Here is a 27,092-nt window from a genome sequence, read left to right as displayed (position 1 = left end):
GAAAGCTAGCTATTATGACAATGTTGAGTTCAGCGAGTAAACGTTTCACGTAGTAGATTCATTTTATTTCACAGGTTCGGAGAATATAGAATTTAGAAAAAGGATTTCAAGTCTAACAACACAAAAATAGAAATTTGTTACAAAATATATTTGTTTAAAGGAGTTTAGAATCCGTATATCATTATCCCCCTCCACATATAATTCTCCAGCGTACCATTATGAAAGGAAATAGCGGCCACAAAATCAACTACTAGTGTCTAGCCATACGATTTTCGCACGATGCTGCTGGTTAACTGTTGAAAATGAGACCCATCTATCCATCCATCCATCCATTTACTGATCACTCCAGCTATCCATTCATCATCGCGTCATCCGGGAGGGAGTATTTGATACGTGACCAAGCAAAGCACCGCCAGAAGACGGGAAGGATATGAAAGCTATCTTTTCTATAGTTCGTTTTTTTATGGCGTGCCACTGAAGTGCTACTGTGTGATCCACAGCTGCCCCAGAAATGCTGGATCCTCTGGGTCGCGTGGCCGTAAACAACGTGGCTTGACGGTGAGCCGGCTACGTTGGTTTGAGAATGAATGACTATCGGTCATCCATCCATGGCCACAGACAAACCGAGAAAATGTGTTCGAAAACTACTCCAGGTGTAGAGCTTTTTCCGATCGAATATTATAAAGTACTTCCATTCCCTTTCCTCGTGTTCGCTTCTACGAATCTTGCGCCGAAGCCATACAGAGCCTCTTGGCGTTCACTCTAAAAAGCATCATAAATACAGGGATGACGATGCCGCCCCGTTCGGAGGTAATTATTTTTGTAATATAATTTAAGATTTGCCTTCTACCGTCTCTGTGGGTCCGATCATCGTCAGCAGCTATACGATGCCGTCTTTGCTGAAGGGTTTTTTTAATGGTACGCTTCTTTCTCCGGCGTTCTTTTACCATCGTCGCGCAGCCTCCTTACGTCTCTCTGTTTGCCGTTGTTTTACGTATCTCTGTGCTAATGCTCTTTCGCTGATTTTGCCAGGCTTATCCCGCGACACTACTCCTCTGCGACCGGCAATTAAACATTCGATGTAACACCGGTAGCCGGGTAAAACATTTCCGGCTAAATCCGTCAGAGTATGATCATCCGCCCTAAACGTCAAGAACTATTAAATATCTAATCCATTTACACATTTGCAACGGAATTTGCTGACAGCTCTCAATCGCGCACCCGATTGCAGGAAACCGAAATACAACATTTACGCCCACCGTTCATGGTAATTGAATGTTGTCATAATGAGCAACGAGAAACAAATCTCCCTGATAACGCATTCTCACCGATTCCGTAACGCAACTTCGCGCAGACAATTGTTTCCTGGATTTTTAAATTTGCATACTATACGATCCTCCAACAACATTCGGAGTCCAATAGTGTGCGATAGCTAAACAATAAGCGACTTCTAAATTATATAGCGCCAATAATTTCTATACCAAAATACCATCTAAAGACAACATCAAATTAAATGCTCTGGTTTATGATATAGTGTAAACATATTTTACAAACGCAAACACACGAAACTACATTTCTAAAATGGTGAAAAATAAACGCACAAGACACGTGCGGTTCCCTATCGTTACCACGCGGGATGCATCGAAACGTGCCAAGCGTCCCTAGCTCTCTGGATTTGAAACGGGTGAGTGAGAAACAGTTCTACGCCCTACCCGTGCTGAAAACTGAAGGGATGGGTGTGTGGCGGTACGCTGGGACGTGAAACTTCAAAACAAACAAATCAGTGCTCGGAAATCAAATAAAACATTAATTATTTTATCACACCCCGCGTTTGTTGGAAGTGTAGCGAACTGAAGATACGGTCAAGGTGCGCCGGTGAAGGTGAGCCGGAAACGAGGGGAATGTGTGAGATATGACAACCCGTGGCCACAACCAGCCAGTTAACCAGGTGGGGTTCCCTTTACACTGTGCGCACAGGCGCCAATGTTTTATTTCAAACAAGTGCATTATTTAAACCGCTTGCCTGCATGAGTCGGTGTGTACCGGTTGGCTGCATGGCACGGCGGTTAGAATACTCCTCACCTCCCCAATAATGCACTCATCCGGTGTGTGCAACCGTGTTACGGCCATAATGCAGGATGATGGTCCTGGACCGGTTGTTTCGTAAACATTCACAACTGTCAAAATATCGACAGCAGTCTCGGTTAGCTAGCAGTTGGATCGGTGCACGGGGGTGCCAATGGTAGCGCCATCTATCTTCTGGTGCTACTGTTGTGTACTCACCACCGCTGGGCTTCTTCCGGCCATTTACCACCAGAGACGAGAGAGGCGGCTGGCTGTCTGCAAGTGCTTTCGCTGCTGCACGGCCTCATGTTGTCATACGAGACGCACGGGACCCGTGCCTGCTATGTTCTATCGGCCTGCCACGTACTGTCTGTGCATTAGAGAGCATTGCATCAAAGATGCAGTACACCAGTCCGGCCGTGCTTCGTGTGTTGGTCCTACTGCAGAACCACCAGCGCACATCACGTTAAAAGTGATAGAAAGAAAACAATATTGGTAATTAATTGAGTTTTAACTGGCAAAGAGGCTTCAGAACGTAGCGCAGCACCAAAGTGTGACCGTGCTGGATCCGTTTTGCGCTTGGCAAAGGAGAAAAAATCTCTACACTTCTGATGTTCTGGTGCAGGCACATTTGAGTATCTATTTAAACTAATTAGTGCTGCCATCAGGCGATCGCTAATCAAGTTAGGTGAAGGCAACACTAAAAGGTGCACGAGAAAAAGAATGTAACAACTCCACCAACCTCGATAAGTGATGCTCGATTCGTTGCCTCCATTTTTCCAGCATCCCATACTTAGAACCGATCAAACATGTTCACCGATACGATATTCTCAACGTGACTGCATCGCACTGTCCCTGGGTCAAACGAGAAATAATTTCTTTTTCAACCGACTGCCGCGTACGAAGCGGTGCGCCAAACTTAATTACGCCGCAAATTGTAAAATGCGGTTCATTGTTTACTTATTTGTAAATAGCCCCGAGGACAACGAATGCGTTCTTGGCTTTTAATGAAAATTCAATTAACATTACCATACCGTCCGGATAATGAAAGGAAAGGCATCATCTCTTGGCCGGTACAAACATCATACTGTCTGTACACACAATATGCATCGTTTACTCTTATCACCATGACAGATACCTTTTTAGCAAATAATTTAAGAAGCGATGATTTCGTAACAAACGATTCAAACAGAGCGATGCTACCCTCAAGGAGAGAGCATGAAGAAACACAACAAAACACCACATAATTATGGAACGAAAGTAAACCTGGCACGAATTACTCCACAGTTCAAATCATTTTGTTTGCCTTTGTAATGGCGTTCAAGCTGTTAAGTTGGAGAAAATAATAAAATTCAAAATTGAATTACGATTGCTTCGGGGAAAGTGTAATTAAAAGATTTGCGACCGTATCCTAATCGACACCATCGTAATGTCGCATTCCATACCACATCACGACATGGCTGGTGTAGGCGATAGAGAATCCATCCCAGTAAAATGACGACGACCGTCGGCACTGTGACACAACCACCAAGAGTAAAATGTCAATATTTAATTGGCTGGCTCATTACAATTCTCTTCCAAACCGCACCCCGAGCCGTTGGAAAGGTAGGGGAGTATTCTTCAAGAAAGATATCAACAAAACGCCGGTGTAAATCTTTTTCTTTGATGTTGTAATCGCTCTCGTAGCGCGCTCTTAGCGTATTTCATAAATTCAACGCGAACCTGTACGATTGTTTGCCAAGCACTGAGCTGGCCAAAGAAGATGGTGTGTATTGATTAATGGCGCACACTTCTCATCCACCAATGCAGTATCAGACCAATCTATACGTCGGAGAAAACTATCACCATTGTTTAATAGCGGTTGATGGTGCTAATCGAAAAGAACCACGAAAAATCTGATGCTTAAATGTAAGGGTCACCCTCTCGCAAGACCAGCCAATTCCACAATTTCATTTCGTTTTGCATGACAAATTGTGTATACATGAAATAGCCTAACGGACTCGGTACGTTTGGTGGCGTTGAAAATTTCAAATGACCGGAAGTGTGCTTCGCCGCATATCGCAACCACAGCACCGCACCACCCGCAGACGCATCAGCACAACGCACAGACACTTGGATGCTTGTGCCACCCATGTTTATGTGTCTCTATACGATGTCATGTAGGCACGTAGTAACGGACGTTTCTTCATAGCAAGTCGGAATATGACACCAATCGTTAGGGTCCGAAAATCATCACCAAAAAAGGCGTCCTCCAATGCGTAAGCCACCACACGTAAAGCCCATACAAGTGTGCCACTTGTAGCTGCGTGTGGCTGTAAATAATGTAAGCATCCATTTGGAAATGTTACTCATTTTCAACAGTGTAAATTTGATTCGAGATCATGTTATTGATCGTAATATTCAATTAATTTGGGCCATCAAGTAATGCATTTTCAAACAACAGACCTTCAAAATAAATAAATCTGTAAAAGTCATTTCTCCACGAGCGCGTGAAATATATTTTTAAAAATAAAATAATTTTATTTTTACCTCTTATACAATATAATCAATGGCCGCATATGGCGGTTCCATAAGTGTGCCTAAACTAGGGTAATTATGGAATTTAAACTAAAATAAAACAAGATGAATAATAGAACTACGAAAAAAAACATCGTTGATAGACTGCATATGAACTATGTATATTTCAATCTTTAATTTCTTGGAATATATCGATATGAATGATGAATCAGTTAAAAAAAACAACGTGCATACTGCTTGCACTATCAAAGTGTAACCAATACAAAATACCGGTTGCATAAAATCTAGACAAGTTTTTCTGTCAATCGCTAGACAAGTTAATTAAAATAGAATTTTCTGTACTTGATATCATCATCTGCAATGACATCAATGACGGTCTCGCTGATCACACGACCGAGAGATGTGTACCACGAATAGATTGGTCTGGACCACAATCCGGCCCATCGGTACGCCAAAGAACACTTTCCTTCTGCAGAATCTGTCCGTCGGCAATAATACGATGTATCAAGATCAGCAGATTTGGTTTTGGACTCTTCATTGCCTTTACGCTGTACACGCTGTGTTTCAATTCATTCATGAGCAAGTCTTGTGTGGGGCAAGATCAACGGTAAGAAATAGCTACATCCTTCAAAGGATTATCCTCGCTCAAAGCGTGCAGGAGTAAAAAGAACAAAATAAATTCCCATCGTTAATGCGAATGCATGCCACTGACGTCGGTCAGAGATGGAAGTAAAAGTCATAACAATAACAATAAATTAAGCACCAACCGGAATATGAACTCCACCTCCCCTAGGGCTATTGCAATCAAGCGTGCTTGGATGGTGTCAGAGAGCAAAAGGACCGCGAGGCTGACGATGTTTCTTTGTCGCTTCTGGCTTTTCTGCCAGCTCCACATTCAATGCACCGGATGAGGAGCCACGCGAACGTTCAAGCGATCGAGTTCCATCGAGGCATATGGATGCAGACGGAATGGAATGGAAAGGGTTTCGGGAGACTTCACGTAAGAGTAAGTGCAAGTGTAGCAACCACCCATCCCACCCCTCCCGTTGCATTCCGTTCGGCGATTTGTTGCACTTGTTCTGGGATCAAGTTAAAACGAGCCTCTTCTCCGTGCCATGGCTTCTCCGGCTTGTTTTATTATTTTCAACTAAACCGTTTCTGCGGTGATCTGTCTCACGGTTGATCAAGTTACACGAGCGTACGCACGTACGTGTGCTGGCATGCTGCCCACCCTTAGCAGAGGACTAACAACAAAAACGACAAATACACACCCTACCTGAGTACCAGTGTATCTGTGTTGGATAAGCTCGCTCCTGCACACCTGATGTCCGGCCGTTTGCATGCTGCATGGCGATTATGCCCATATGCTGGAGCTTGACTTTTTACGTTTTATTTTTATCAGCATGAGAAAACGGTCGCGTGGCTCTCTTGTGCCTTGGGAGAACGATCTTCGCTTATACGTGTTGCTTTTTTACTTTAGAGATCCAGTTTGTCCAGTTAACGATAGAGTAGAGCTACTCGATGTGGACCTCTGGTCTTTTTTCCAGCCGTACCATTTATCATCGATCGGCAGCGAGGGGCCAGCAGCTTCAGCATACGCATCCTGTTTCATCGCCAAAGAAAGAAAGATAGACTTCCGATGGCTAACAACAGCATCCAGTAATTGCATGAAAGGAAGGCGAATTCAACAGGATAAGCACGAGCAGGAGAGAGAACACAGCGAAATTATAACGCAAAAGCAAGAGAACAATATTCGCTGGAGCTTAAACCCAAACCGGTTTAGCAATCGAAGACAGGTTGGTATCGATCTTTCGTTCATTCCCGCTGCTCCTCGCGTTCGCTCGATTGCCATCCGACAGTCCTAGTCATTCAAGAGCAGTTCACACAGGCTACTTTTCTGCTTTGATGCTACTTCCTGGACTAATCGGATTAGTTATGTTGAGCAATCATCGTTTGCAAATGAGCCCCCTTACCCAGAGGATGGCTCACTTTCTGGCCCATGTCACCGCTCCTTCCGTCACGCGGGATGCGTGCTCGATGGATTTCTTACAATTCTATGCTGACCGTCCGAAAGTCATAAATTACAACACCAAAACGTCCACAGGCACCACGACGAATGTTATCTAAAATTTTAAAATTTATTGCCATCTTCAAGGCATCGTAAATCTCACCGCAATCTGCTTCCCTTCCCCTGCCATTGCGTACGTCTTGCCCGTGTTTTCAAAATCAACAAATCTACAGGGCATCATTGAACCCATTCGAATGAGCGGTTGGTACAAATACTAGAAGCGAAACAACACGGCCAAGAAAAGTGCTGTAGACCGAGCATTAATGTTTCCACCAGGCACTAGGACTGTAGGCCACGATCGTTAGTAGTCAGGAGTGTTGTCATCGTCACAAACTCTCCAGACCTGTCATAGATCTCTCGTGTCATGCATTCGTACAATGATTGAAAGGTGTGAAGCTGACCCGGGATACATTCGTGCGCTCACCGACAGTCGGACTGATTGATGGTCAAGGTGATTCATCTATTCCGTTCGGTGTCCTCCAGATCTCCGGTTTGCTTGATTTATATCGAGCAACGACCCTTGAGCGAGCCTGAGAGTTAAATTACAGGACACAGCTGGTCGTATGATAATGTCCTCGGAGGGATCGCACAGAGCTTTAAGAACGAGTGTCAGGTTCAGAAAATGATAAAACAGAAACTGGTTTCTCCTCGTTAATATCCCGCAGTGCTTGATCTTTCCGATCGTGCAAACGGTATCGTTAAACTCTTATCACGTATGTTGGATAATGGAAAAGGCGTTTATTATACGCAAAAGTGTTGTGAAAAAATTGAAAAGAAGTGTTGTGTCAATCTGAAATTTAAATCTGCAAACTGCATTGCAAGCACTTTCTGGTCGTACTGGATTACTAGACGTATCTTAGACGTAAGGTCGAATAGGAACCATTATTGATTAAGGTAAATGCATATTTTCTAGCGTATTATTGCATTTGCGAGCAAATGTATTCACAAAAATGATTAAGCATTAGCCCCGTTTGTCTGTTTGGTGTACATTACAGCACATCAGGTATATTCCGTTGATAGCTATAGCTTCAAAAAAGGATATTATGATGCAGAAAGTTTATTGACTTTGCGCGTCGCAACACACGTCTTCGCTTCATGCGTTGGTTTTTTTTTATTCCGGTGATTTTAGTCGATACAAACAAATTTCTTCCTTTTACCCAACCCCTTCTAATGAAGATAAAGTCTTCATCGGTCCCATTCATTAAAAGATCTGCCATCGATTCGAACTTCAGATCGTGCGTGTGGAGCTGCGGGTAAAGAATAACAACGCCACACCAAGGGAGGAACCCTCACCCAGACTAACCTGTTTTGAACCTGATACATCGAGTCGATCGCTGTTGCCTTTCACGACGATCGCGTTTCTTTAGGTTGGTGCGAATAGTAAGGATCGATTGAAGGTTTTGAAGAACGCAAAACGCGCCTTTTCCACGCGCCCGAGAGTTCGTGCCTGTTTCGTTACGTCCTCCCTTCTGCTTTCTGGTACAATCCGTAATCAAAGCTTCGCTGTCAACTTACACTGCAATCAGCAGACAAAGGAAGAAAAGCGGAATCGAGGAACCCAACTATCACGAAAAACACGGTCAGCGACTCATTAAATTTTATGCTAATATTGAAGGTTACCTCTCTGCAGGCTGTTGCCACACGATCCCAACGTGAGGGTACTCCAAAGCTTTTTTTATTTATTTACGTAGCGTGCTTTACGGTCCTGTTCTTAGCTTTCACGCAGCCCTAAAGTTAACAAAAAAAAAAAACGTAACAGAAACCGTTCCCAACTGACCGGGAGGCCGTTTGAAGAGAACGAGATCTTCACAAATGAACTATTTAAACTGAAACGACAGGTTTTCGCCACAGGTGGTGACGCCACCGAAGGCCTAAATATTGTGGCTCCAAAGACCTCGATAGATCGAAAAAGGTTCAACTCTTTCTCATCGTTACGTATTGTGGATTTCATTCATAAAGTTGAACCGTTGTGATGGAAGCAGGAGGCTATACGTATGGCGGGATTTCTCCTTTACTCGACGATTGAAAAACTGGATTGCGGGTAAACAAGGCGTATGCAACATGGGTTAGAGCCACCCTTCATTCATGATGGCTCTTGTACGATTGTACGTCGCGTCAATAATAAGCTTATAATTTATTCCAATCAATGGGGGACCGGTAAAACAACGAAAGTAAATTGCGGGGGAGCGTGGGCGCAGGAAAAGGTAGGGAAATAGAAACACACATAATTGAAACTATTATAGTCTGAAAACGAGTTAGCACAACTATGGCATATAAGATGCACGTAATTAAAAATTCACTTTACTCATGAAAACCAATACAAACAACAGTGTTTTGTTCCACCCAAGAGGCAGCGAACAACCGAATTAGAATAAAGCAACCAAGATATAATTTCCTGACCAAGATATAATTTTTATAATTCCTGGCTCATGTTTTGTTTCTAACCAAAAATACAAGGAATTGTGCACTCATTTTAATGTTTTTTGCAGTATTTGTATTTTTTATAACTAATACGAATGAAATAAGCTCCACCGGTGCGCTAAACATAATATGGTAATATCAATGAAATAATGAAGAAGAGAAAGAAAGGAAAAGCTGGAAGATGTATCATAAATTTTGTGACTCTATTTACATATCTCTTCCGACCATCGCCATGCTGACGGCCGCCAAGCTGTATTCGTGGGTCCTACGGCTTGTGAAGGGTTTACGACCGGACGACAACACCCCTCATTACTTCAGCCTGCCAGTCTCCAGAGCATATCATTCTGGGTCGTCGGTTTAACCCTCCCGGGCCCGCTACTGCTACTTCTCTTGGTACTAGCATACGTTCGGTAGCTAAAACAGCAGCCAACACTACAAAACGGCATGAAAGCTCTATCCATGTGTATGCATACATTTGGTACGATCGCCTGTATCGACGTTTGTGACCATAAAGCTACTAAAGCCTTCATCGAAAACCGGAGGAGGGAGATTACAAGGCGTGGAGCTAAAAGCACATTTGGCGTAAAGGTGGCTCATTGAAAAAAGCAGGCTCCATTCATTCATACGCTAACACTCATTCATTCATCTGTTTCCTCATCACGTTTGCTTCGCCCAACACTTTACAACTAGTTGAAAAGTTTTGCAAAGAAATATAGTGGCTTCCGTTTCAGATTCTTCTTATGCCACGAATGACGTTTATACCATATCTGGAAAAGTTCACTGTCATCAGACTAAATCTGGATTTCACAATTCAACTGTTAGGCATTTTAAAAATTTAAATAAAATGAAACGAAACGAACAAATTGTAACAAGTTTGTAACGAATAGATCACACGTAAACAAAAGAAGGAACACAAATTTATACGCATTCCAACATAAGCAATATAACACGAATTTTGACTTATTGTTCCTCGTATTACCCATCATAGTTGAAAAAATTATATCAACCATCAAATCAAATAATCAAATAAGACCAACAACAGGCAATACATTGGGCAGGCGGGCACTGCTGCAAGACGACTTGGCTCGAAATTTTATAGATGTGGTATTCAAAGTTTATTGCTGATTGTGCAACCCAATTTTAATTCCTTTATCTAGCGACTAACCGGTTTGGTTTCTTTCAATGTGTAGTTTTTATGTCTATTTTCTTAAATTTCAAATTAGCATATTGAGGAAAGCCTGTCCTAGGCGGCAAACGGGAGAAAACGTTGGAAAATCTAATTGAGACTCATTCAAGCATCATGAATATTTAATTACGCTTCTTTTGCTTTGAAAGATTCTTTTGACTGAAGTCAAAGAGAAAACGAGAGAGGTCTATATTATTATATCTACATTAACTGTGAAACGATTAAATAAAATATTAGTACATAATAATGAATAAATAGTCTATCTTTTCTTCAAAATTTTGTTCTGTTCAGTTAATCAAAGCTCAGTCATATGAAACACATGTGTTTTTCGTATCGTCTCGCATAGCTAAAGGTAGATCAGCAAGAATAAGGTAGACGCCAATTTTACTACATTATAAAAGTTGTCGCGACGTTTTCACATAATGTTTTTCTTCTAACATCAACTTTTATTACCAGTGGTGGCTTGAGACACGTGCAAATCGGGTTCTCTTTGTTCTTAACAACAACAAAATCATTAGCGATCGAATCCTAGCTTCCGGAAACAATGAAAGTGCGTAATAACTCAGTGCTACCTGTCGCCAGGAGTCATAAAAGAGGGACATACCCGTAAAACGGATCTATCAGATGGTACCGGACATGATTCGTCAATGGTTTTGAGTGTAATGTGTGGTGGGCATAACAATTGCAGTACTGTCAAGGCGTGCTGGCGTCGAAGACCTCTTGAATAGTCTCTTCATTTCTGACACGAACATTAATGCAAGAATGTGGAATTAAAAACAAACAATGATTCTTCAGTTCTTTCTGAACAAAAAAATAGTACGATATTTTGAGGAACCCTACATGTTTATTTCCTACAAGTTAATATATTTTGCTTGTAGATTTCTCGAACATTTTACGTTTCACGGCGACGATTTATTCGAATAAAAAAACAATTCTGCAAAAGAGTTTCTTTTACCAACCATGTATATTATGCCTCGTGGTACTTCTACTCGGGTTTGGGTATTCTGACCCACTCATAGCTGAATAGCAATGCGCTCGTGGGAACGGTTCGTACGGGATTTGGAAATGGTCCTCTCGTGTCTGATTTGTCTGACCCAAGTTCCAAGTCCCAAGTTTTTCATGCTTTAAGAAATGTTGAAATAACTGAAACCAACGGCATACTAGATTGCGATGCTCGATAAGTTGCGTGATGCTAAGCATCTATACGACTACACATCCTTGGTGCTGACAATTTATTAATCGGGAAATGTAAACATAAATAAAAAATTGGACATTTGCAGCTATCGACGTCCAGCAGCCGACATTCAACGAAAACAACAGCATGACAAACAATAACCACCCATTATGAAAGGAGCTACCGAATATTAGTCACTCTCTATGAACTAGCTCATTAGCATGTTAGTTCGTTTGCGATAAGATTCCCCAAAACCAACAAAGCCTGATTTCCAATCTGTTGGTTCCGAACTAATTAGCTACAACGAAGCAAAGGCCACCAGGCTTGCAGGCGCCACAGGCCTAGGTTTTGTCACGAGTTTCAGCTCTGGATCAACTCTGCCGTTGTAAACGGCGGGACATAACCAACGATCGACAGGTACCGCTGAAATCGGCCTTCACTGGACCACCCGACAAGGGGGTTCTTTTCACGGCAACATAACTGAAACACGAATTACCAGCGCACCTCGTTCATCATCACCAAATATCCAAGCAGGTTTATAGTACACACAGCAATCGTGGTGAATATTGATTGATTTTAATAAAAGTACACTTTTTCTACTCATCAGCAACATTTACAACCTCGTGCAATCCGGAGGAAACCCGAATGTGCATTCAGCAGCGAAACCGTGATTTCGTGAACAGTGAAATGAAGTGAATGAACAATTAGCGGCGATCATGGTCGTACTACTACCATCCGACCGGGAAAGCCAAGATCAAGCAGGTTAGATAACGCAAATGATGTCGATCGTTCATCGAACTGTCTACGAACGCTCATGTGCTTTCAGTGTTGCGAATCCCAACTATAATTGATATTTCCTTTGCCTCTTGCGAATGATCGAATTCGATCTTAAACCGATACCATACAAGAGAGATGGCAAACTTGCTGTATTTATGATAACTTCTTAGTTCCAATTCATTTTGATGGTCTCTAATGATTGTTGTTGCTGACAGTTTCATATCTAATTCTGGGATCAACTATCGAGTATAGAGAAATGGCATATTTCGATAATGTTGTCTATATTCTTATAGTTGATTGTTTGTTTCTTGAACGTCGGGTACCTGTTCTAAAATTATTTATAATTATTCTATTAGGAATTGAAATAATTAAGCTGTATAATAAGTTAATCTACCGACAAATGATATTATCAATGAGAGTAACTTATAAAGTTCTGCACTAGCAACTGAATCATCATGCCATACTTTCTATGTTCAATTTACCTAAATTTAATCCTGATGATACGAAAAGAGCTGTATGGATCGATAAGGATTGATAAGGATTGATACTGCAACAACAACAACAAAATATCACACAAAGCATGAAATGAATAAAACACAAAAATAGCATTATGCTATACACAACGTCACAAAGCATCGAGCGTATAACATGCCTGCAGCATTGCTAGTACCGGACCTCCAACTGCTTCAGTGATGTGAACGACGACAAAGCTTGAATGAATGATCCAACCAGCTGAACGTCGGAAAAGTGTATGGGAAGGAACGGACGTCGGGCGTCGGACGATAGGGCAAGATAAAAAATGAAACGAAACCGAAAAAGGGGCAACAAAAAATACGCAAGATACGACATCATCAGATACGTTAGCGAATCGCGGCCTGAAATGATTCAACGAAGGTTAAGGCCCATTGAGTAAGGGAAGAAACTGAATGACCGGCTCGTGGAGGCCAACGATAATAAACCTCGAGTAAGTTATCTTACACTGGCGGAAAGATGTGGAAGATGCTGATGGATCTAGCGATTCTTCCCTGTGCATCGGCGTGAAGCTTTTCCACTCACTTAGCCGCTCGAGTACCCAACACTTGGATCGGATCGCAGAATAGAAACGCATGAATGAAGCTCGTACTGCGGTTGTATGCGGTGTTGCAGCGGCGTTGATGCTGTGGCTGATGTTTCCATTCATAAACATCAATCAACCGTGGCTGCTACTGGCTTGTTTGGGGAACATTCATTTGGAGGATACACTGCATGGTAATGGCATGGAGCTACGAGATAAGAATAACAGCGAGACGCACGGTTGACGGTGGAGATAACGAATCAGGATTGGATTAAGCGTGAAGAGAGGAAATGACGTTTCAATGTAACGTTCCTCCTGTTAGGTTTATGTTAATCTAGTGCAAGTGTAATGCTACATGCAATTGTCTAATTGTTAAAAAAAGGTAATAGCCAGCTAGACTTAACCAATTCATTTCATACGTTAAATGAATATTTATTCTGCTATGTACAGTCACAATAATTAATATCATTATCCGATTGATCAAAAAATTGATTTGCCAGTCGACTCCATCAATCAGTAATGGAGCTTTGCTAATAATGCTTTGTTGTGTGATACTATTCGGAATAGTAATCTTTTTTACTGCTGAGCAATGAAGTGAATATTTCTATTACTTAACATTAACAACAACGTTTAATTTGGCATTACGAGTGTTGCACTACTGATCACAATTCAAGGAGGTCAATGTTCGTTAAATGATGTTTATTTTACTGCTCGTTTTCTTTTAAAGTAGACCGGTGATTCTATGGCATTTGCTGGTCATTTTGATTGTTTCAACTTGGAGTTGTTCGAGTTGAAATTATTTTAATCAAATAAGTAAAAGACAAGAATGATTAAACAGCTGCAGAATGTACTACGATATGGCCATTAATACGAGACAATGTAATTTAACGATGATGGCAGGGTTTGTTCATGATATGTTTTAAGTAAATCAAACGAAAACCATTTATGTCTAACATTGAAGATGAACACAGAAATAATTGCAGCGAAAAACATTAAATTCTTGTTTTACACCGATTTCGAACACATTGCATTACGCTCGAATCATTTAAAATGTACCATTAAATTTAATTTGACCTTGACAACAATAACTTACTGTAACTCCACTTGATGTACTCGATACAATTATTTTGTATCACACAACACAACAAATATAGGCAAAATGACGCGAAAATTTTAGCGAAAATTTGAATTTTAATGTGTTTGCCCCACCCTTTGAACGCCCTTTTCATTTTTTTTGTGCTACTGCTGCACATAAACGGAGATTGTGCTTATGACAAAGTCTCCTAGATGGCGCTCGTATACGACGAGGGCACAAGTTGAACCCACAAGTTGTGTATCTGTGGTGGGTTCCAGAACCGGCCGTTATTCAGCCATCTTGAAATTGAAAGATTTCAAGATTTGAATCAGAGCAACTGATCATTTCCTAACAACTGCAATACAGTTAGAACATTTCTCTAAAGTTTCCAGTTTTCAGGCCTTGATCGCTACGAACGTTTTTCTATCATTTAATTTGAGATACAACTGTTTTTTTTTATATTTCTCTACATACTTTAGACCTGTCTGTTTCTGTATGTAAAACCTTCAAAAAGTAAAACACATTTCTCGGTCCAGTCGTGTGAAGACCGGCACCTTTACCAATTATACCATCGGGCCCCCCACACTACGCAGCGACGTAGTGCAGTTTACTTTTATTATACATACTATAATTCTCAAATTCTATCAACGGTAATCATGGCAGTGTTATGCTACACAGAATAGAAAATAAATTATGATGCCTTCTGCCAACATTAACATTCATATTAACAAATTACATATTCGTTAACCTTCATTACACGAGGAAACGAAGGAATCATCTTGTTGAGAATATTTGTAATGAAAACTATGAACTATTTAACCCAATAATGATTCGTTTTTATCAACAAAATCATCAGGTTGCATCATCGGGTGAAATAAAGCATCAAGGGCTATGTAGCTCATAATCATGGTAAAACCGTTCCTACAAGTCATCATCTGCGTAAACGAAATCTTTATAGCAGCTCAATCAAATTTGTCTTCCTAATTTGAACCAGTAAATCTCCCATATACTTCCCAATCTCTGATCGTTGGTGTCCATATCACAACCAGCCATATCTACAAGGTAGCTGTGCTGAAGAATGATTTCCGCTAGTTAATCCCTTTTACCCAACCGCATTAAGCAGCTGTACATGATGTTGGTTATTGTAGCGTGTAACAGTCACACATTTTACAGCTTAATGGTACCTTGTGTTAAGGTTCAATGGATTGGCTCAACCTGTAGCTGTGTAGCGTCTGTGACATTGAGGATATCGTCAATCTAATCAACACATTTCCACTAACGGACCATTCTTAACATTGGGCAGCAAAAAGTTTACAAGCCTACGTTTGAGCATTGTGCACAGTCAGTTTCACGCTGAGAGCTGAAGTGAAAATGTTTGCCAAGTTTTTCCTGCTGATTGCGCTGGTACAGTTTACCAGTGCCCAACAACAGTTTGATGTGCTGGTAGAGTTTGGAACCAACTTTAGCACGCTTTCAATCGATACGCAGAATGAAATCACCGAACTGTACCAATTCAACGGCGAGATTGTGCGTGAGTTCAACAGGGAGCTGCTGCTAGAACTGGCCCGCTTAGTACCGGCAATGCGTGAGGCAGATTCGTCCTTCCTAGAGCAGATCGAGGCTACTGATGGAGTAGACGCTGAGTGCCGCGAATACGTGGATGAGCTGCGTGAGCTGTTCCTGCTTTTCCAAAACTGGGATATTCAGGATTGTGCATACTACGCACATGAGGAACTTGCCGAAGACAGCATCAACCGGTTCCTACCATACGCCATCACTTTCCTGTCTGAGAACACTCGCTCCATTTCGCAAGTGGTCGAATCATTTGCACGCAACAACGCAGTGGCCGATCTGGATGCGCTCGTGTTAGAATTGGACGGCGAATGGGAATACTACCAGACACTGGCTGTTTCGTTTGGAGATTTTCTATTCGATGAGATCCTTGCTCATGCCGATGTAGCAGATCGTGTGTACCTTGATCTAGTTGAGTGTAGCTCCTCCGCATTGGATCTGCAAATATCGGACCAGGAGTACATTCTAAGCTACTTGGACACTAACTGTGAATAATAAAACCAGCCATAACCGCGATCTGCGGCTCGCTTTGATACACGCGTTTCGTAGTCATGTCGCTTGCATACGGTGGATTCGAAAATTACCACAGTTTAAGCTCAATTGGCTACTATGCTCAACAATCATAGTCGCAGTAATACCCGTAACAGCAGCAAAGCAATATTAACCACAGTTGGTATACTTCAGTGTATCGCTTGCACACAGACACCTACTCAATTGAAGCCAATAATTTGCGTTATAACAGTAGCCAGGATAGGATAGGGAAATGAAATTCGAACTGCTTAGCTACACTTACCAAGTGATGCCTCGGGGTCGGACAGATCGGACAGGCTCGGCACCTTCTGTATGTTGCGTATAGGTCCATCATCCAATGGTTCCTGCTTGAGTTGTATTGGACCAGAATCCCCATCGCAGCCCTGTGAATGAGAGTTTTTAAACATGAAGAAAATAAAATACAATCCTTATTCAACCTGCTTGATTGCCCGCACTGGGTTGCGGTTGTGGTTTTTGTTTTTACACAAAACACCTTCCTACTGTAATTGGCTTAATATTTCCATAACAAATTCTACGGTTTCATCAGCTTTCGGTGAAAGAATGCTTCTATTTTAATCACAAGCTTAAATTACATTTCGTTCGAATTGCACCGATCATCAGTTCTGTTCTATCTGCATCCAAAAGTATTCTTACCCACGTAGCTACGGTTCAAGATAGCTTGGCGCAGCCAACACCTACCCCAAGATGACCGTACTTGTGACGCACATAATACATCGCCCGTTTTTAAATATGTTCACAGCTTAATGAAAACGATTTTGGGCACTCGTTTTTCACACTTGTTAGCACGCACTAAATAGAGCCATATTATATGTCTCCATACATCATTGACGATCGTGCCATGCCACCCGCAATCTACACTCAAGCAACCGGAAACGATCGTTCCGAAGGGAGTGTAGGGCATCAAATCGGGTGCCGTGAAATTTCACTGCAGTATAGAAAGGGAGCAGGCGTATTGTGATACGTACCACCATAAATATGTTAACACGATAATGATTGAAAGGTCCCACGTCCTACGGCGCTTGTTTTCAACTCCCTACGGCGGAAGCAAATCGAAATATTGGGTGCAGTTTGGAAACGAGTACAAATGGTCCAACCGAAGATACACGGGGGATAGAAACATTATCTTTATGGCTGTCATTTTTATGCTGTAAGCAAGATTATATGAAAATGCTGGTAAATTTCAAACCTCAAACGAGAGAGGGGAATCACGAGCTCGTGGAAACACCATTCAGTCAAACGATGGGTCAACTGAATTAACTTGTCAACGGGATCGCATGCACTCAATTACTCATGTGTCGCATTTTCATACAGGAAGCACAAATCAAGACGTGGCGAAAGATTAGTGTTGGAACTTTAGACGCTAAACACATTCGAACAGAGCGAGCACTCTTTTACGTTTGATGAGTGCAAAAGATCACTTAATGATCATTAAAATAGACTGGTGGACACTGAATATTCGGTTGTAATATTCGGGATGAATTTATTCATTTTCATTCATATTCATTGCATTTTAAATGGGACACTGACCTGCTATGTGATTAATATAATCTTTTAGAAGGTTGGGTGCTTTTACCAAATGAGAGATACACACTTAAATAAACTGATTGAACATAGGAGGAATATACCTTTAAGCTGTTTAAAAAACCTAGACGCTATTCGACACTTTCGATTCCTTTAGCAGGTCGGAACAACAGAAAACATGGGAAATCGATACCTCTTGTGACTTTAAATAGCATTAAACCTTGCTACCTCGCTGCATCCCCAATACCTATAACTTCGTTCAACGTACACGCATACGCGTTTCCGTATAATTTACTTCAAAACCACAACACATCGAAGAAAACGCCTTAGAACACTCTTATTTAGATGGAATAACAGCCGATTTCATTCATAAAACTAACTGCACGCCCAGCAAGCGTAAGGTAGGGGGGATACGTGGTCGACTAGGCAGTTGGAGTCACGTTTAGGTATCCGCTCGTTCACTCCCAATACCTCGCAACTAACTGTTGGCCGCGAGGGTCTGGTCTGACAAACCATAAACAAAATATGTAAACACACACGCGCCAAGACGGCCGACAAGTAACCATCCTACACGCTCTACCAAAAGCCGTTCGCCTCCATGAATTGTACGAAAGCATCAGAAGGATCGACAGCTGGATAATACCAAAAAGCACCCACCACCTTCACGTGGAGAAAACACTTCTGCTTCACTTCGGCATCGGAGGCCATCAGCCAGTTGTTGCTTAGATGATCCAACATCGTACTGCAGCACTATTCCATCTCGCAATTTACTGTTCTGCGGTAACGACGACCTTGTTGGTAAATGCACAAAAACAGCGATCAACAATAGGTGATGCAGGTAAAATGCATCGAACACTTGGAGATATTATTTTAGAAAATACTCCCTACTAGCACGCGATCAGCTAGTAAACTGAAGGAATTGTTCATCCCGATCGAGGTGAAGGATGCTGCCATCGGAGCAAGCTGTCGCACGCAGCTGACAAACCCTTCTATTTATTTCGATTCTGAAAGACAATCTTTTTCCAATCCAATGCAGTTGCCATCGTAACATGGAGGAAACCAGATGAAGCTAACAAAAAATCTGCTAAAGCGAAAGCAATGCTGTGAAAGCGTTACATCCGGCCGCATCGACTGTGGCCATAAATTAAGTACAATATTTTGACAGCATTCGGCTAGATAAAGACAAAACTGGCAGGGTGCTTAATCGCGGCAGCTCATTTGTTTCCAGATCCATAGGCATCATCTCGCGTTTACTTCGGAGCCGTCTCCGACCCACAGTCACCTGGTACTCGTAACACGCAGCCGGGTAGCGTAGCGATGGCAGCGAGTTCACAAAAACTTACAAACATTGCCGACACATCCATTGATCAAGTCTCGAATGGTAAACGCGACCGATGACGCTCAAGTTGTTCACGGTCCGTTGTAAATAATTAGCTCAAATAGCACAACAGATTAACTCTTTCTTGCCCCGTGCATCACAAGTGTCGCTGGAAGTCATCGGCAAGCTGACGATAGACAGCAAACTCCACTGAAATTCGCAACCGAACGTGCCGCTGCTGCAACGCATACACAGCAAAAATATGATGCTACATGTCATAATGAAATTTTAAATATGCGATTATAATTCCAAATGTACAACCCCTTCATTTTGCAGCGGCCACGGAAAATCAAGACAGTTTGCGTAAACACCGAACATCGCGATTGGAATCTTCGTTTCGGCGGCAACGAACGTTACGAAGACGTCAAGAAGGAGCGCGTTGACATCATCATTATCATCATCATCATCGTTGGCAATGTATTTATTTCATTCCATTTGGTCATCGTTATATCTACCACTCGAAAGGTGTTGGCAATCGACGAGAATCAATCGAATGAAATGGGTAAGTAGTGCATTGTAAGGCAAACAGAGTTTATGTGTTTACAACCCGGCCGGGACGCATATTCGTCGAATTCTCCACGCCATCGACACTATCTAGCGTAGTTATCGCTTCGTCTATGACGATACAACTGCTATCTCAGTTGATGGGACGATATGTGTGTCGATAACATGATAGGAGCGTTCGGTGTGGAACCCAAAACACCAAACATCGATGGAAACATCTCTGTTCTATTTTGAATCAAGAAGCTGCCTTATGGTAGCACCCTTCAAGGATGATGAATATTTCATAAAGTGTCCATCGAAAGCCAATGTGCGTTTTGTTTCCGTTGTCGATCGTTGTCGTTGCATTCATCCGAAAGCGTCCGTTGTAAAGTTAGAATGCTACTGCGATTGGAATCGCTCACACCTCCATGCTTCTAACCAACGAATTACTATGCACTCCACGTTATTAGAGAATCGTTTTTGTGCCGGGAATATTCAAGCAGCATAATATAAATATTCGAACACCTCACTTCGCGTTGGGTGATATCTTCTCCCGATCCTTCTTTTACCTACGAATTCCGGTTACTTACCTGTACGAATGTCGGCAGAAAACTGACGGATTTTTTCATTTTCTTCGGTCTGATCAGGCTGCCGCCGCTACTGCCACTGCTAATGGACGACGTTAGCGATGATCCTGAGTTGAGGTTAGGCACACCGATCGGAACCAGCGCTATTCCTGCCTGATGTTGATTTTGCTGGATTGTTTGATGACTGGCCGAGTGATGCATCCCGCCGTGCAGCACTGTTGCGCCGATGTTTGTGCCCGCTCCAGCTGAACTACTGGTGTTCATGAGTTGCATTTTGCCGGTTAACATGGAAGTTGCCAGTGACCGATCATACGCCGAATCGTAACGACGATTAATATTGCCGGTATTACGTGGTTGTTGTTGGCTACTTTCCAAATGGGTATTGTTGGGTGGAGGATAGAGGTTGACACTAACAGCTGCCGTCGGTGTCGGGGCCTCGTAGAAAGGAGTCTCTTGCAGCGAATAGTCCGCCAATACCTCATACGCCAGGTCCGTTTCCATTGCTTGAATGAGCCTGTCAAATGGAGGTCGTAGGTTAGTTTCAGTAGATTTTTATGATAACATTTATTACACATATATAAAACTTTTGCAAAATCATTTCCCTGCCAACCAAATTTCCTTATTCAACTTCTCTAATAATTTATGTATTAAACTGGCTGTTTGGCTGGAACGCTAGTATCTTCATGCTGTTGGAGTGGTAAAGTGAAATATTTCGGTTGAATTTGTGTTATACGTTTTCTATTCGTGAGTTTGGACAACTTATTTTCGTATTACAATCAAACTGAAGCATATGTTAAGTCTGGATATTCAGAATTCCTTGTTTCGCTTTAACGCTTTATCAAAAAAAAAAACTACGTATCATATAACCTTAAGTTTTTTTTTACGATCGTGAGAAGTAAAGAGTTCATGATCGTTTATTAAAGCATTTACAAATGTACGAAATCAAACTTTCATGAATTGAGCAACTAACCAAACGTTAATACGATGAAAATATTTGTTTGTACATTGATAGTCAGTTTGGCCATGCATACACCAGACGGATTGTGTTTGCTATTATCTCCGTACATTTCATTTGCAAATGTATAGAAGACAATAATGGTGTCGCCATCATTGTCGCCATCATCAATAGTTGGTTACGGGACCTCGACCTTCTTGTACCAATAGACATTTTCACGGCACTTCCGAGTTCTTGGCGCCGTCATTAAGTAAAGAATCTTGAGCCAACAAATGCCTTCCAGTTTCGGAAGGCAAGACAAAAAAGAACCAACAATACGTATTACGTTGCTGTATAATAGGGAAATCATTGACGCATAGAAAGCGTTACGTTGCAAATTTCCAATTTAAACCACCTTTTTCCAATTTTTTCAGTTTTATTACTTAATTTATTAGACGCTTTGTGGACAATAATTTACTTTTCCTATTTTTGATAACTGATGATTAAAACAAAAATTATCTGATCATCAAAAAAGTTATATTTCTAACAATTTGGAACCATATCTTAACAACCCTCAACCAAACGATTTGTCCAACATTGTGCATGTGTGTGTATTATGATGTGAATTTATGGTAATTCAAACGAAAAAGAACTCCAAGATGTTGAGTTCTTGTGCCGAGGGTGTAAGATTTTCGATGGCTTGGACCAAACATAGAAGCACAATATCATGGATCTGTACATTCTTTCTTTTTAGCACGCTATTAGCAAAGTTCCCTAAAATCTAGCTGTCATTCAGCTAGTAGTATGAATCTTCAATGTAATCATACTCATATAAATATTCACATGAATTCCATTAACTTTCAAATCTTCTACATTCGCACTTTTTTACATTTAAAAACTAAATACTAACAACATTGATTTTGTCTGTTTTATCTGATTCTAATTGTTCCCCAAACCTACCCTCATTTCGATCCTGTCAATACAATCCAATACGATGCTGCCCTAAGTTTGACTGTGTGGTGTGATGTAGAGGCCGCGGACCTTCAAGAGTTACAAGCATGTGTTCCTCGACTTTCGACCGAAAGCAGGTAGCCCGAACCAAAATCAACTCAGGGATTTAGGATGCTATTCGACACTTTCCCATTCCATCGTCATTCGTTTCCCACCGTTTGGATAACTACTTTGGGTGAAACATAAGTCTAGTTTTGTTTCGCTGAAGTGTTCTCGTTGCAACATGCTTTTCTAATAAAGTTCATCTTCATCATCTTGGGCTTGGGTTCAAAATCTTGGGTTTGATGCATTTGGAAAATTTACCATACCATTCCAAATAGTTTATTTTGGTTAGATCTATGCTTTATTTAAAAAAAGTATATTTGTCACCGGGATTCATTTCGGCCCGTGGCTAATAATAACGCTGCATATGTGACGATCTACAATCGATTTATTTCCCCAAACAAGCGATTTTCTAGCGTTTACTCAAGCATTATAACCTAATTGTGATTGTTCTTTATTCCTTGGGAAACGAATGAGATGCACACTTAAAAGATCAACCTATACACATCCCATCACGTTGAGCAGTCCGACAAACATGTCGGAAAGATAGAAATGTAGCTAAGCAAGAACGAAATCAACCATATGGCAGACTAACAAAAGGAACTGCAGAGAGAAACAAAACACATTTCAGTAGCATTTCGCACCCACTGTGCCTTGGACACGGAAACTTTCAAATGTTCGCGACGCCTTCACGTTGCTCTGATGCAGTGAAAAAACAATCCTGCTCAAATTGGCCAAATTATTTTCTAAATGCACCCTGCGAGGGTTGCGATCTGTCGAATACATGTGGAAGGAATTAGTGAAACCTTAGAGCTTCAAGGCGCTGTTTGCCTACAGTCCTGAAGCTACATCCACCTACAAATCATCTGGCTTTACACTTCCAACACTGTTTCGCTTCTACCAACTCTAGAATGAGTTAACGCAACCCAACCGATCAAACCGATATAAAATGCGGTGGTTCAATGTCCGCAGACGATCAACCTTGCACGTTCCAGAAAAAAAACAACTGGTAACAAGATAGCAGCTGTCTGACCGGCTTGGGTATGTGATGCTGCATCCTTGCCGAAACTGTAACTCAATCCTTTTATGGCATCAAACAACCTGTGTGTACTGTTAAAGGGATCTTTCGTTCAAAAGCTTAGCACAATGCTTGGTGAGACACCTCCATCGTTCGAGCCAGCCAATCCTTCTTCCTTTCGTGCGGTAGTTATACGGGTTTGTGTGCTGCAGGATTTCCCGCAATATCCTTACCGCCATGCTGAAACTCATTACCACCATCTCATCAACGATCGATCTACGTTTCTTCGTAATGCTCTTATTATTCCTGTAACCTGCAGTTTCATATTTCATAAGGTATATACAGATTTATCTCTTCCTTTTTCATTCCATGACGGAAGGATACATCAAACCCCATTCTTTCAATGGATCGATAAAAAAAGAAGGAAAGAAGAGAAGAAAAAACACAATTCGATCGTCGATAAATCACAAATAACGAAATACCATGTTCACAAAATTCCTTTTTTCCCATGATCATGTACGAGCTCATTCAAAATCGAGCAACAGGAAAGACGCCTTATAAGTGATAACCACATTTCTTCCTCGATATAAAACACGGCAAAGGAGAGCAAATCGAAGCACCAACCACTCAACCGAACATTTCATCGCTCACGTCCGATTTCGTACGTTCCTACAATAATCTCCTGCTCGCTCATTGCAGTGCGACATCACAGAGGTGGTACATCTAAATCGTCCAGTTTATGCATGTGCATATAATGAACCTCCGTTCCAGAAATAAATCCACAATTTAAAAGCGGGGAATGTCAACAGCACCATTTACACCATTCAGCACGCGCAGTTTGTGGCAAAGTGCGTTGCGCTGTTTTCGTTGGTTTGCATCTTATTGTGATTCTAATTGTGCTAAAGTTGAGCTACTGGGCGATGGACATTATGCCGGTATTATTTTAACTATGTCAAGAATTTAAAAGCCAATCTACAATCCAATCTGGCCGAATGGGTTTAACATCGTTGCGTTTTACATAAAACCATGCATGATCGCGATGATCGAGGTAGAAGTACTTGAGTGGACGAAACAACATGATCCGAACGCTGAATAAAATAGTCCCCATCAATATCAAACAGTGGACGATATGTTTATTGAACTATGTAGTACCATTGACCCAAAGAATTTATCTTTATTAGGATTTCATTCTCGAAACTTGTTACGTGAGGCCTTGTTGGTGACGACAGTACTTTGTCGCTGTACCGCAAGCAACGCAAGCTCACGTTCCATTTCAGACACGAGGCACAACGTCGCCGAAGCGTTGAAGGATGCTGTTTGTTTGTTTATTTACCTCCAAATGCAGGAGAGAATGAACGAAGCCGCCACGGCTTGACGGCGCGTGGTGTGACAAGATTTACCGAACGTCTTCGTCATTTCTGTATTGACATGATAATTTTAAGCCGATTCCTAAAATTAACTCACTCATCTTAACCGTCCGTTTCACCCGACGAGAAACCCCTTCCAAAAGCCGTCAAAGGCGCACACCTCGTAGGAGTCAACAATTACGAAAGCAAATATTTGCTATCACGACGATTATACAGTACGGGGAAGTACATACTTTCATGCTTGAGATCGTTTTAGTATTACTAATAGTTGAATCGTGGCTCCAAACTCGAACTCCTTACATAGTCTAATATGCAGAATGACAAGCAGTACTGAGTTACTACTACTATTTTGTGTGGATTGTTATAATATTTAGTTTTACGAATTTTTGTACCATTATGTATCTGTTTATTTGTGTACTGCTGGTTTGTCTATCTGTTACATTCCAGTGCTGTGTAACGTGAGTCATAAGATTGGATGCTCTTACTAATACAAGCAAAATTATGTTATCAACGCAACCGTGTATGTCACCGTACCTTGACGATCACGCGCATGTCACCAAGATAAAACATACAATTGATGATAATTTTTTTGGTTTTTTGTGTGAGTGTTTTTTTTTTCGTATTTGCGTCTAGGGTTGCTTGTTTCATTTTGCTTTAACAGCTCGAAAGGGCGCAAATTTTACCACACTATCAGCGTAGCCATTTTTGATTAGACTTTTGGTTGTTTTTGAATGTATGAATATTTCGCCATGGTCAAATTTCCAACATTTATCGGCAGAAATGATAAGCTCAACGGCGTCGTGGTGCTTGCATGTAGGCGTATGCCTGATCACTGCGAAGAACTGTGTTTTAGAGACGTAGGCGAAGGGAGGAATACAACACAACCCTCCAACTCGTGAAGAAGTTTACGATTATTGTTTTATCTTATCACAGCAAACAAGGGGAATTTTCATAACGTTTTCTGTGTAATTCTTGTTGTCCAAACCCTTAACGTAGCTCTGTATTTGTTTGCAATTGGCCGGTACATCGAATATGTATTAAATGGCGAAAAAGTTGTACAAAGCCCAGAAAGTTATAACCTGAAACATGCCGCTGTGTCCTTATGACGCATGCACGCGAAACCATTGTTTAGCGCAACTGGGCGCCGGAATTCTGCCGGGTTGCGCAACAGATTGCAACGATTTTTGCAGAAAGTTCGTACGCTGCTCTACCATTGCAAGATTGGAACAAAAAAGAACAGCAAAGTAGCCGCGTCTCGACCAACTGCACGATCTACACAGTACGTCGTCATAGCCATGCCATGCCAGATTATCAGAGTGAAAACAGTACATACATGCACACACGAAAAAAAACCTTACGTCTCCTTGAAACTCTACTAAAAACCACGCATAAAAACGCAAACTGAGTAATGCCATCGTGCTGCTGAAGCAAAAATAATTACCCGTCTGTAGAAGCATGTAAAAAAGGTGGAAACATCGGAAGAACCTTTAGTTTGCTTGGGGTATACAGATAGGGAGCTGACAGTGCTACTACTGCGCTGTACACAGCGCTTTCGCTTCTTACTGGTCTTGGTCTAAGAATTCATTCACAAAATTATGCTCCACACTTATCACAACGTCAAGCAAGGAAACGTTGGATGGTCCGGCTAGTGAGCGGAAAAAATCAAACAGGAAACATTATTTCTTCATCCCAGCCCTCCCAAAGGTTCTGTATTGGAACTATAATGGTTGAAGTTGAAATCTTGCAATTGGAAACATGATTTTGCTGATCAATTTTGGCCTATCTCTTAATGTTCGATTGTTAGTAATGAAAATTACATGTTACTACTGTATCATCAACATTGCATGAAGCATGAAACCTGTTAACAAAAGCTTACCCCAGCCAGTAGAAGATTGTTTCTTCGCTGGTTGAAGTGCTCGAATATCGCAATGCTTTCGCTTTCTCCCTCGCCTTGCTAGCTGTAGCTCCTTTTCGAAGGGTCGTTCTCGTACGGAAGTATCAACTGGACAGGCTTGTTATTTTGTCACACAGAAGCAACCGTTGATAAGTGCTGCAGCTGCATAAAATCAGTTATCAGTAAAACGCTGCATACACACACCCACTGATATAAAAGTACATTTCAACTTGTCACACACTTTATTCTTCTGGAAGCATACAAACACATCGACACACTTACACACACTGGTGTACCTACAAATCAGTTATTGCCTGCAATTGCACAATGGCACAGTCGTGGTTGCACTTTTCACATGCGAGCGAAATATTCACTGTACAAAAAATGTTCATTTCAC

The 27,092-nt window shown here is 41.5% G+C and overlaps 1 protein-coding gene across 1 annotated transcript in view; it reads right to left on the bottom strand.

Moving 5' to 3' along the window:
- The window catches only part of LOC128710476 (ETS-like protein pointed), a 76,796-nt gene extending 55,866 nt beyond the window's left edge, over positions 1-20,930 (bottom strand). Inside the window, exons 1-2 of the mRNA XM_053805531.1 lie at positions 20,433-20,930; positions 16,702-16,822 (exon numbers count right to left, since the gene is read on the bottom strand). Of these exons, the coding sequence (XP_053661506.1) occupies positions 16,702-16,822; positions 20,433-20,930 (619 nt within the window). The remainder of the gene's footprint in view (positions 1-16,701; positions 16,823-20,432) is intronic.
- Positions 20,931-27,092: the final 6,162 nt, after the last annotated feature.

Source organism: Anopheles marshallii, chromosome 2, assembly GCF_943734725.1.
Source record: "Anopheles marshallii chromosome 2, idAnoMarsDA_429_01, whole genome shotgun sequence".
NCBI lineage: Eukaryota > Metazoa > Arthropoda > Insecta > Diptera > Culicidae > Anopheles > Anopheles marshallii.
Note: the sequence above shows the minus strand (reverse complement) of the source record. Positions and strands in the feature narration are given on the sequence as shown.